We start from the raw sequence: 12,872 nt of genomic DNA, 5'->3' as shown, positions 1-12,872 counted from the left end.
GTAATATTACATGTACATATCTTCCATTTATTTTTAAAGTTGAACAAAAGTCTGCATTTGAAAGAATTACAGCAAGAGTAAAGTGTCCAGGTCTGGACTGACAACTCTGTTATCCCCAGGCTGTTATCCACACAGGCTCTAAGAGTGGGCAACTGTGGACTGAAGATGACTGACTTTAAATGAGAGCCAGACAAACTGACTCCACCACTGCAGAATTCTTCCAGTGACTGACATGAAATCCTTGCAAATTATCTATGAACACCTCTCTTTGGAGGTATCCACCATGCAAGTCGAGGGATACAAAGCTGAAAAAGGTAATGAGTCAACCAGTAAGGGACTAGGAGCTCCCAAAATATCAGCTTACAAAACAAAATCCAAGACTTCAGAGGTGCCTGGGAGATCCTATTATTCAACTTCACAACCCCTGAAAAGTTCCAAACACAGAAAAGTAGATTCTACATTTAATCCCTAGCACTAGCTACATTTTATCCCTAAACTGTATAGCTAGTCTCATCTTTAAGGTCACAAGAACCAAGATTTCTGTCATTTGAAGAATCAATTTGGAAGTATCAGGTGCTGTTGGGGTTTTGGGGGGCAACTGTTTGTTTTTTAAAGAAAGAGGAAATCGCCAAACAGCAGAGAAGTTCACTTCCCTGTTCAAAAATGAAAGAATGACAAATGGAATGAAGTTTTATTGGATTTTTACAGGCAAACAACCCCAAACTTTTGTCAGGAAAAGACAGCATTGTGATCACTGCAGTCTACAGAGAAAAGTTAACAATGGCAACAGAGTAAACAAGCCCAAGTTTGAGAAGTAGAAATATTTTAATTCAGTCTTCATAAAAACTATTAGTAATGTACATTACTATACAAATATCAAGACATGAAAAAACTTTAGAAGTCCTGCTGTTCCTGCAACAGTTGGCCTCTTTTCTCCTTAAGTTGAGAAGAAAGCTAAACCAGAAGTAGCTGAAGTTAATTAACATTAACTATTAATAACAGCAATTTTAGTCTATTTCCTCACATCCACATGGAGGAAACTCAAGAGTTATGCCAAGCTCCATTTTAGGAACTTAACCAAAAACTTCTTTGAATAAAAGTGACGCTAGTGAAACTACTTTCCCTACTCAGAAAGGAATGCCACAAAAACCTCGCCCTAATATTGAATTAGTTTTATGAACAGAGAATCTTTAGCACCGAAGGCCTTCTATACATAATCATACACACATCATAATGAGGATACAATTTACTATCACAAAACTTTGTTAGGTAGTTGATTAATCCTCTTCTGTACCACAATCTTCCATTCTTAATATACTGCTGTGTTAAGCTTTAGCAGCTGGAGGATGGCAGAACAAAGACATTTTGCACATTTCCCTCTTTACGAAAGAAATGTCCGGACTGTACCTTTTATTGTCCCCCTGCAAATAGGGCATTTCCTAAGGGATGGTGCACATTCTTTGCACACCACTAAGTGACCACATGGAATAAAAACAATAGAAACTTCTTTGTCCATGCAAACTTTACATGTTCTTTCCTCTTGCAGTCTTCTTAATTGTTCTTCCATAGGTAAACCTGGAAAAAATAGTAAAATTTTTGTCAGCCTGAATATATATGAATAGATCAAAATGAATTTATTTAGAGTGTAGCCATGCCCCTTTTCACCTTTTATTTCCCTACCTGTGTTGACTAAATATAGACGGCAGTGAGCATTTTTCAGAGCTCAGAAAGTGGCATGCAAGGAACTAGTCTGTACTTTCCAGTTTTGTGAGATGATGGAAGCCCAGGGGTTGGAGGCCAACCAATGTTTGCATTTTAGCAAATGTTCTGCTTTTCTTGGTTGGATATCAGAAACACAAACACAGCCTGACTGGTAGAAGTGGGCTATATCCAGGCTTGTATACTTTTCTGCAGTTTATTAACAGATAAAACTGCAGGACCAGAGCAAACTCAATCTCATGTCTGACAAGTTTTTATCCACGCACCTGTTGGTCAAGCTAGATCTCAGGACACCTATACCCACTCTGGAAAAGCAGAGATGATACCTGTTCTGAAATGCTGACCAACTATTCAGTCTCCAGTCTTTACCAAATGCCTGAATGCTTATATCAGGATCAAGTCCAGCATGTGCTTCTTGAATTGTTGAGCTCCAGAAAGCTCTACATCCTGTGATGTGCAAAAGTATGAGCAAGGCACAGGATACAGCTTAGAGCTGATAGACTTACTTGCAAGTATGCACATGCACTTAACTTTTGGTTAACTTTTTCAGCCTATATTACTAAAGCAGAATAAGAGAGAGGGTAAAGCACCAAACCTTTTTCTTAACCAAAGAAATTTTCTTTTTTATGTTAGCTGTTTGTTCTACAACAGTCTTTAAGATAAGAAGGTAGAATTTAAGGTACCTGAAACATCTTCTGTGGGAACATACTTGATGGTCTTCTCCACTAGAATAAAAGAAAAAAAATCCTTATCATTTAACTAATCTATGTTCAAACAGCATCTGTTTGTTTCTTTTTCCTTAGACTGTTATGAGAGCACTGGTAAGACTTTTATAAAAGGATATCCTTTGAAAACAAAAGGAAACCAGAGAGGCATACCAAATAAATCCTTGTAGAGCACAGGGTCACAATCTCGTAGACAGTTCCTGAAGATGCTGGCTGCTTCATTTCCTTTCACTAAAATCGTATCTATCAGTTCCCTTGCCTGCAATGGTATCTGAGTCTTCTGCTTAATAACATCATGCTCAAGTTCTGTTATCACTTTAGCCGATAGTAAACTGCCGAGGATTGGGAGCACACATGTTAAACGTTGGAATAAAGCCATTCGATTCTTCTGGATCAAGTACAAATCATCTGGAACATAAGGGGGAATTAGATAAAAGAATTAGGAATACACTACTCCAAGTTGCACTTCTGTTTAACAATAACTGATACATTCTTTAAACTCTACTTGCAATGTTTGCTTATTACACATCATTAATAAAACACTCAGCAAGTTCTAGTGGTATTCACATAATGAACAGACTTAAGGAAACCACATACAAGCAGCTTCTGAGCCACAGCCTGTTCAGCAAGGAAACGTCCTGCTCCCATCTCTAGATTAAATGATCAGAGAGGATCTTTACAACTCTGTGTTAGTGAGATTTACACTCTCTGGATGATTGCAAAGGAAAAACTAACACCAATGCTAAATGCATCAACATGCCAGAGGTTAACTTTTGTCAGTGCTAGGCTGTAAATAAAAGAAAGCTCTTCTATGAAGTGTCCAACACAATTACATACAAGAAAACCAGAAGAACAGCACAACCAGACTCTGGAGACTATTTTAATCCTCTACCACAAACAAGAACAAGAACATTTCCAGTAGGATTATAATGCCGAATCCATCTATGTTTTTTTGAGAGAAATACAACTAGGAAAGAAGCATCCTTAATTCCATTTATAATTGAGAAGTTTCACTATGCTTCACAGACTCAAAATCAGAACACTTTCTTCAGGCTTCAAAACTTACATGGCATTGAAGCAACAGGAAATGTTAAAGACACATCAAATAAACAAATTGCTGACACACATGGGCTGAGGCAGACAGAAAAGCAGATCTGGCCATCTTACAGAATACGAATTTGTAGACGTTTATGGCCTTCTCTAAGAGGTGGATATGGTGACTTACTGATTCAAGCAGCTTAAAGAGCAGGCAAATTTGGATAAAAAATAGTAGTGTACCAAGTGTTTCATTAACAGCAGTATAAAGGCACACAAATGAAAAAAAAAAAAAGGCCTTGGAAAGAGGAGATTATTCTGAACCCTTGGCCTCTGCTATGAACCATTTTCCTAAAAGGGAATGAAATAATTCTCAGACTGCTGGTTCCATACAGATATCCTGACCAATGCTTTTAGAGACGGTGATCCTAGCAGCAATTAAATTAAATCACTTAGTGCATAAAAACAAGTATAAAAACTATGCATATTACTAACTGCTTCAGATTTCACTTTTATTTATGCCTGATGCCTACCTGATGCCACTTCTTCGAACTGCTTTTCTTTCTCTTCTTCAATCTTCTCATCTTCAGCCGTGAGCAGATCAGACACGAGATCATTAACAGTCTTGTAGTTTTCTCCAGTTGCCAAGATTTTACTTTGCACTGTTTGCTTAATTAGCCTTCTACTGAATCCCATCTCCAAGGCAGCTTTAACCACAGGCGTGTTCATCATGATTGCATCTTCTGAATGGCTCTCTCCAGGTTCAAAACGAATAACTAATCAAAAAGGAAAATTCTCATGTATAATATAAAGAATAAAATATCCATACAACCCCAGAAGTCAGACACATCAACATTACCTACACACATGAACACTGAGCAGTAAAAAGTTTCAAGTGTTTAAGAACAATTTTTTTTTTAAGTAGTTTTAAAAATGGAAGCCAGTGACTCAGTCATGGACTGAATCCAAGATAAACATCAATCCATGTCAGGCCTTTGTTAGAACCTATGTTAATCCAGAGAAACCACTGAGAATTCCATTGTGTCCTAGCAGCTTTTTTTATACTTAGTTATTTCTAACTTCAGCCTTGAAAAATGGCCTGGGGATGTGCCAGGGGTGGGGGAGGGAAGCCAGAGTTTATAGTACAAACAATCACTATATTCCAACTCTTGATCAGTAATTTGCATTCAATTTAGTAAACAACAGACACATGGGATTTTGAGTCATTGTCCTCAGTCAGCAGGGACTAGGACAGCATAAACCCCTGGGTGAGTGGGTTTTTCCACCATAACTAGAGTCCAGCCTAGAAAGACTTCACTGTATCAGCTTGTCCTGCCTTCTTCCTTAACTGCTGCTGCTCAGCTCAGAGCATTTACCTAGTTACAAGCCGACAGACAGAATTACATAACTGCATAGCCATGACAATCTCTAGCAACTGTCTCACCAAGCTCAACATTTGCTTTGCTTAACCCAACCCTGAAACAAAAAAAAAACATCAACCAAGTGTGCAAACCCAAAAATTTCAATATGAGCTGCTAGTATGAAAATAAGGAAAATGAAAAACAAGATTGCTTATGGGTGTTTCCTTGGAGCTTGTCAACACAACATCAAAATTATTAAACTTTTAGGAAACAAATCTAAGAATTGGCCATCCAAAGCTAACTCACTTAGCAATCATTAAGTTTGCAAAATGCTGAGGGAGTTTAACAACATGCTTTAATATACATACTTGGAGGATCAAGGTTTTCATCTACAGGCGGATCAGAGGTTGACAAGAGCTGTAGAAAACAAGAGAACTATGTTAGTATTGAAGTACTGCTCTTCCCTCTATGTACCTTTCTAAGATACTGTTCATCACCAATCTTGCTAAGCTTCCCATCCACTAAACATTTCACTTGCAGTTACACAAGTCTGCAAATTCTGTGCAACTGTATAATCAACACAAAGCTAGTGCTGACCACTTCCATGAAGAAGAGTCTGGTTACTCTTGCCATTAGAATTACGAATAGAAACAATTCATGCTGTCCATGCCTGATTTCTGAAACAATAATTACAGATCTGCACTATTCAGTACAATTTTATATACTTATATAAGTATATAAAATTCTGTATAATTTCCTTCTGCTAACACAAAGGAGCTCACTGTCTCACAGGACTCTCCGTAAGTAATCTGTAGAGGTTAAACTCTACTAGCCCAAGACTAGCCATGGTTCAGCACTAGCTTCTTTTATGTGCTCATGAAGAGCACTAATGATGTTAGAAACCCAGGAGAAACATACACAGAAATAAGGCAGAAGAATGAACTCAAGGAAAGAACATAGCACTGTTCAACAAAGGAAAACCAAAGTTACAGGACAGTAAAAGTTTACCTGTTCAAGGAGATGGGGGAATCTGGCCTGAATTTGATCTACAAACTCTCTTCCTTTTACACGAAGCAGATACTCACACCTGAAACATTGACAAAAGTGAATCAAATCATACTTTCTACCTGCCAAAGGAAAAACCATAGAAGAACAAACAAGTTTAAACCCAGTGTAAGTTAAATACATTTCTCTTCCTTCAGAAGAGAAAGAATACTTTTAATTGGAAGTTTGGTGCAGCCTAGTGTCCAGTGACACTTAGATAAAGTTTTTCCATGACATCCAGCTGTCAGTAGGCATATGTAAATAAATGCAGCAGCTTTACATTCTGCTGCCACTTGTGATCAAAATGGCATGTCATGAGAAGCGATACTGTGCCAGAATCACTACAAAGTGCAGTGATAAAACTGTCTCTATCTTGCATCTCACCATTCTTATCTCCTACTCAAATCGTTCAAAAGGAAGAATTTAACAACATATAACACTATTATCAAAGACAGATCTACTTCACTAACACAGGTTTATCTCTTATGTACATTTACTGTCAGGCTTAACACAGTAAAAAAGAACAGTGACATTTAGCCCTACATACATCATATAGTCCAGCAGTAGCTGATAAATTGCCTATGAAAGCCTAGCTGGAGATCTACAATGAGAAGAACTATTATTAGCTTTCCTGAAATTAAGTGAAGCTATTTTTGTAATGGAGGTGGTGATTTCCACAGGCACAGATAGCAATTAGGTATGAAATTGCCATTTAATTATAGGTGACATTAAAAAGTTATTTCTGTCCTTTTTCCAGTAGGAAAAGAAGCCACTGAAACCTTCTTCACAAGCCCTTCCACATGTAGGAAACGAAACCACGCAAGCAGAAAAACTGGTTCAAGAGTATTCAGCACGGGCACAAAACCAGAACCAATGAATTAAACACTCCTTCTACTTCATTTCTCAGCAGCCCTTGCTCCCCTCAATCAGCTTACTGACTGCTTCTCTTACAGAGAAAAGTGTGCTCATTAACAATGCAGCCTCACTTTCTGTTAGTGATCTGGGGAGGCAGACAGTTTTTAATAATGAAGGGGAAAGCATTATATGCCATGGTTAATGAAGAAATGTTTTAATTACACCCACCTACACACTTCAGAGCTATTACACATACATTCAATACGTACATCCAAAAGAAGAGAGTGAATCTGTACATCAAATAAAGTTAAACAAAACTATTAAGTGCAGTACATATCTGCCAAAATTAAAACATTCAGGAGTATGAACAAATTGTGATAAAGATTTTGCAAGTTACCTCGGAAACCACTTTGCATGCTCAATCCATGGATCATCTCCAGATTCCCAGCACCTTAACCCACCATCACAGCAAAAACACTTCACATCATCATTGCGACCTTAAAAAAAAAAAAACCAAGGGAAAATATCTAGCAAATATTGACACAACTTACTTGAAAGTAAACGCTGACATAGCAGTATGAATAAAACTGGAGAAGTCTGGGTTTCTTACCTACATAGTAAAAGCCAGCATCTGCAAGCTGTTCAGGCTGAACTGGAATTCTGGTTGGCCAATTTACAAATGTTTTAACACGTGCTTCATGGGTTTGCATGCTCACATTTGAAACATTGAAACTCTGCTGGTCTCGGATAAGGTTTTCTACAAAAGGGCAGTTGGGATAGTGTCTCCGATGCTCTGACACAGCATTATCTTTTGGTTCCCAATTACACAGCTGACCACCACAGGTAAAACAAGCAACTTTGTCTGCTGTTCCCAGGTAATAAAGTCCAGCCTTTGCCAGATCAGTGGGTGAGAGAAACGTCAGTGGCCATGACTGAAAGGTGCGTAGCCTAGCATCTTCGGTCCTCATAGAATGATTGTGAAGCTTAGGGCTCAAGAATGGAAGGTCTTCAGCTGCCCTGGTAGTTACTGGGTCTTGAGGAAAACTGGAGAATGAGCCACTGAAATATCCAACCTGTTCTAGACTTGGAGAAAGTGCTATGGAATGTAGAGACGGTGGGAGACTGTTTGCAACTGAGTGTGAAAAGGCAGAACGAGATGACAGTCCAATGCTGTTAACTGAAAGCATTCTTTGAACAAAAGTGCAGCTAGGATACAGCTGCTTATGTTTTTCCATAGCATTATCTCCTGGCTGCCAGTTATCCAGTGTTAAGCCACAACTGAAGCACTTAACTTTATCTTGCACACCCGTGTAATAAAACCCAGCCCGGGCAAGGCTGCGCTCTGACACCGGCGTGTTCATGGGGAAGGCAGAGAACGTTGACATTCTGTAGAGTTCACAGGACAGGTCGTACTTCAGTTCATCACACGGAGCACTCTGCCTCATGATGCTAGCCAAGAAAGGGCTATCTTCCACTATGTTCATAATGGACTGGTTTGGGAAAAATGGGACAAGTCTTCCTCTGGGAGGTAGTTGTGTGCATTAAAGGCAATTTGGAACAACCCCCTACCTGTACAAAAGCAAAAAATACTTTAAAGTGTAACTTCAAATGTGCATATGAATAGAACTGACCTCATGATTTAACAGCCTATAAACATTTGGCAAGTTCTTGTACCTTAGTTTAGCAACTGCTTTCAGTGCAAAAGCTTCCCCATTCCATTTTATCAATTGAAGAAAGTATGTTGAAAAGCAATTTCTATTGAATCATATAAGCATCACATGCTTTACTTGTTCTGCATATCTGGGAGACCAGTAACAATCTGTCAGGCTCATGGAGGTCAGATCAAAAGAAGAAAAACCACAAACGGGTTTATCAAAATCCTTTGTAATAAAGAAACTAAACTGGGGGACAACTAAAACAACATTATTCTTATCCAGAACATATGTTAGGTGATTTAAGGACAAGATTTCACCCTAGACAACTGATAAATATGTAGCTTATACACACACAAAGATTTTAGTTTGTAAAACCTCACTAGGAGGCTGAAAAGAAGGGTTTATCAAGTTCAAAGGGCACACAAAAAATAGAGACCTTGAACTCAAGGTACTAAACTGATCTTAGTATATTTGCTACTACTGAACTCCAAAAAAAAACACCTCTCAAGTTCTGCATATTGTTGTAACAAGTTCTTAAGACTAAAGAAGTTAGTTTATACTCAACTTCACATGTATAGAATATTCAGCTACTAGAGAACAAATCCTATACACTGTCTCGGACAAGGATGAACTCTCTTTATGATCAAACCTGGGATAGGTTTGTCTACAAGTCAGCACTGAATTAACAGAGCACTCCAGTTTTAACCTGGTGCCTTAGTTACAAGTACAGAGTTATCAAATTTAACATTAATTAATTGCCTTGTGTTGAGACATTCTGATGCTTTATACTGTTGAATTAAGTTTTTCCTGTATGCCATGTTTATGGCATACAGAAGCAAACAGAACTCTCAAATTTAAAAAAAAAAGTATTTGATGCCTTAGTTTCTTTATTTCTGCACAGAACTACCTCCCAGAGGTAAGACTGAAGTCCCTTCTAAGGTGCCTACGCCTCCATATTGGTACTGACTGTCCTCAAGAAGAAATTGTAAGTATCTGTAGTTTAAATCATTCAAATTTTTGTGGCAGAACAAAACCTGCAAGGAAGAAAAAGAGTGTTTTAAAATACACAATGATGAGGTGCATGCAATGTCTATGCAAACAACAATTACACAAACTGAAACAGCACAAGCTTTTTGCAATTACAGAATGTTAAGGGTTGGAAGAGACCTTAAAGATCATCTAGTCCCAACCCCCTTGCCATGGGCAGGGACATCTTCTGTAGACCAGGCTGCTCAGAGCCACATCCAACCTGGTCGTGAACACTGCCACTACTGGGGTGTCCACAACCTCTCTGGGCAACCTGTCCCTGTGCCTCATCACACTCGCAGTAAAGAATTCCTTCCTAATATTTAACATCAATTTCCTCTCTTTCAGTTTGTACCCATTGCCTCTTATCCTGTCACTACAGTTCCTGCCGAAGAGTCCCTCTCTGGCTTCCCGGCAGACCTTTAGACACTGGCAGGTTGCTATGAGGTCTCCATGCAACCTTTTCTTCTCCAGGCTGAACAGCCCCAAGTTCCTCTGCCTGTCTAATGTCAGCTAGAAAGTTTCAGGGAGTCAACTTCACACACTGTGATAAGGAGTGATTTCACACACTTCATTTCCCTGTTATTGACGCATATGCAAAACTGTTTAACCCACAAGCAGAATTTTTTGGCAGATGGATTAATCAGGCTACTTAATCACAAGCTGTATTACTAAAGGTAAGATCCCGTACTAAAGAAGTTGTATCCATTTAAATTGGTTTAAGCTTGCAGATTCCCAAACACTGACGTAAAGAGTACTAGATTTTCTTATTTAGGTAAATCCAATTACATTTGAAGCAAGGACATCGGCAAAACTGAACTTCCCCAAAAATTCAAGGAAGAGCAAGCACAAAGTTCAAAGGGTTTTTATATATGTAGCTATGAATAAATATAAAATTAGATATTTAGTAGTCTGGTCGATCGGTTTTCAAACAGTTTTTCCAGGAAAGACTCAGTCATGATGACACAGCACTGCAGAAACAGCCCCCTGCGCTAAGGCACCAAATCCTGAGCAGCAGACCCCGCACAGCGGGGCCCGAGAGCGGCACCAACCCCGGCAGCGACAGCCCCACGCCCCGCGTCCCCCCACGGTTCCCGGGCCTCGCTTTCCGCTCCCTCTCCTCCCGCGGGCCCCAGCCCCGTTCCCCAAGCGGGTTCCAGGGGTCAGCCGCGCTCCCATCCAGTGCCGGGGCCATAGCCCGGAGCCCCACAGCTCCTTCAGCCCCCGCCGGCAATGCCAGACCGGGCACAGGCCCCGGGCACAGGCCCCGGGCACAGGCCCCGGGCACAGGCCCACCCCCCCGCCCCGGCAGCCGCGCCCTCCCGGCAGGGCCCCAGCCCGCTCCCACCGGCAGCACCCCCCCGTACTCACGGCCTCCGAGCGGGCCCCCGCAGCGGGCCCCAGCCAGGCCCAGCCTATATGCGGTGCCTGGCAGGGCGCGGGGGGAGAGGAGCCAGCCCCGCCGGCACCGCCCCTCCCGGGAAACTCCGGCTCGGAGCTCGCCCGGGAGCGGCGGGCGAGCGCCCGGCACAGGCAACGCCTGACGGGGCGGGCACAGCGCCGCCCTCTCCCCGGCCCGCGGGTGCCGTCGTGCGGCGGCGGGAGGGCTCGGTGGGCCGGGCACCAGGGCTCCGCCTCTGCGGGGGAGGCCCGCCCAGCTGTCAGCGGGGAGCTTGGGTACTTTCCCCGGCCCTCTTCCTCAGGCGGGGAAAACCCGAGTGCGCTTCCCGGGCGGGGGAAATCCGAGTGCACTTCCCGGTGCGGGGATTTCCAGGCCAGGGGCGGGGGGCTGGCGAGCAGCCGGGAAAGGAGCGGCCGGAGGGGCAGCGCCGGTGGCAGCGGCCCGGGCCCGCGGAGCCCGTGCTGGGACGGGCGGGCCCGGGGTGCCGGCAGCTCCCACGGCACGGGCCGCACACGCAGCGCCGCTCCGCGGGCGGGCGGCCGGGGCCGGGCTCGCCACAAGCCCCGCGGTTTCACCCTTGCTCCCTGACGCCACCGTACATCACAGTTGGCTCGGCCGTATTTCCTAATATAGGCAGCTCTGCTGCCTGTGAGAGGGGAAACAACATGACCGGTGAAAGACTTTGGTCACTTGAAAGCACTGGGGAAGAACAAGAGGAAGACAAAATAAAACCATAAATTTCCACTGGAGGGGTTTAAGACCGTATCTCTGCATATCGAAATCTGAAAAATTTCCACATGACCTACCAGAACGCTGACCAAAAGCTCAAAATGTCCCAGCACAGTCATGGTCTGGCATTTCCTATGAGCAAACAGCAGATAAGAGATTTTAAAAAGCCCCGTTTTGTGATGACAGATTGGTAGTAGGGTGTTTACACAACTGAGAACTGAAGAGTTAAAACAAGGAAGTGTAACAGCATTATGACACTGGTGGGTAATTCTCTGTATCAGAGTTCCAGTAAGATGAGTTTGCAAGAAACTCATTAATATATTTTTGAAAACTTTCAAAATTCCTGCCGTATATGATGACATTTATCATATATAACAATGCTGTCAAATTTGAACGGTGGCAGTGACATCTAGTACAGCACAGCTTCTACTGCAATACTACTTAACATCATATAATGATAGACAGAAATCATTTGCTTTGCAGCAGTTGCAGAAAAAAAAAGATTTTTAAAGATTAAAATGGTTGTCAGATCCCTGATACACTGTTTTAAGGAAGCTGCTGACACGGGGAAGAGAAGGTTCAAGAATGGAGCCAACTGATCAAATAGCTTATGTGAAGAGTGCTGAGGTGTGGTTTTGTTTGACATTGGGAACTGTTCAGTGTCACACAAGGAGCTGAGCTCTGTATTTATGTGGGGCTTTAATTGCAAGTGCTTAAAGATTTACTTTGAGTGATTATCCCCGGTTTCTGAGCTTCAAGCAGGACTCCCCAGATGAAGTTATACTGATCTATTATAACAGAATTTTGACGTTTTACTGTACATTCTCCCAAAACTAGTTGACCCAGTGTTCCTCCTTAGCTCTCCTCCCTCCCTCCCTTATGCCGCTCCACACCCAGCCACTATCTGCCCTCGCCCCTCTGTACCCTTGGCCTCCTGCTAATCTGGCAATAGAAACTGCTATTTCCTCCCCTCCCAGGCTTGAGGGAGCAGTTTCAGGTTCTCCCTTTGTGCTTGGCAGCTTCATGTCGCAATGGAGGAAGGGAGGGGGATGAAATAAAAAGCTAAAGGCTAAATAAAAGGCTAAAATTCTTGTGATAGGAGAAAAAGAGGTGCAGCTGTCTTGAGCTGTCGGTGCTTTCTGCTTGCTTTTCCTCATTCAGTACAGAAGCAGCCTCCCATTCTCAGTAATTCCTTCACTTTTCAGAGAAAGAAGTTAAGAGGGAACTTCCTCCACTTAGCTGCAATGATGAACTGTCCTTTACCAAAGGACGTGAAGTAAGAATGTAACTAAAGGGTTCTTCTTAGGACTGCAAGTCCTGG

The 12,872-nt window shown here is 42.1% G+C and overlaps 1 protein-coding gene across 1 annotated transcript; it reads right to left on the bottom strand.

The window, feature by feature from the left end:
• Positions 1-656: 656 nt before the first annotated feature.
• Positions 657-10,975, bottom strand: LOC132323420 (inhibitor of apoptosis protein-like). The gene is made up of 9 exons (XM_059838611.1): positions 10,792-10,975; positions 7,350-9,428; positions 7,137-7,236; positions 5,849-5,927; positions 5,209-5,257; positions 4,013-4,255; positions 2,598-2,852; positions 2,403-2,444; positions 657-1,575 (listed from the first exon to the last, which is right to left on the bottom strand). Exons 2-9 carry the CDS (start codon positions 8,221-8,223, stop codon positions 1,382-1,384), a joined length of 1,836 nt encoding a protein of 611 aa, XP_059694594.1. The 5' UTR covers positions 8,224-9,428; positions 10,792-10,975; the 3' UTR covers positions 657-1,381.
• Positions 10,976-12,872: the final 1,897 nt, after the last annotated feature.

Source organism: Haemorhous mexicanus, chromosome 2 (genome assembly GCF_027477595.1).
Source record: "Haemorhous mexicanus isolate bHaeMex1 chromosome 2, bHaeMex1.pri, whole genome shotgun sequence".
Lineage (NCBI taxonomy): Eukaryota > Metazoa > Chordata > Aves > Passeriformes > Fringillidae > Haemorhous > Haemorhous mexicanus.
This window is presented reverse-complemented; position numbering and strand designations above follow the sequence as displayed.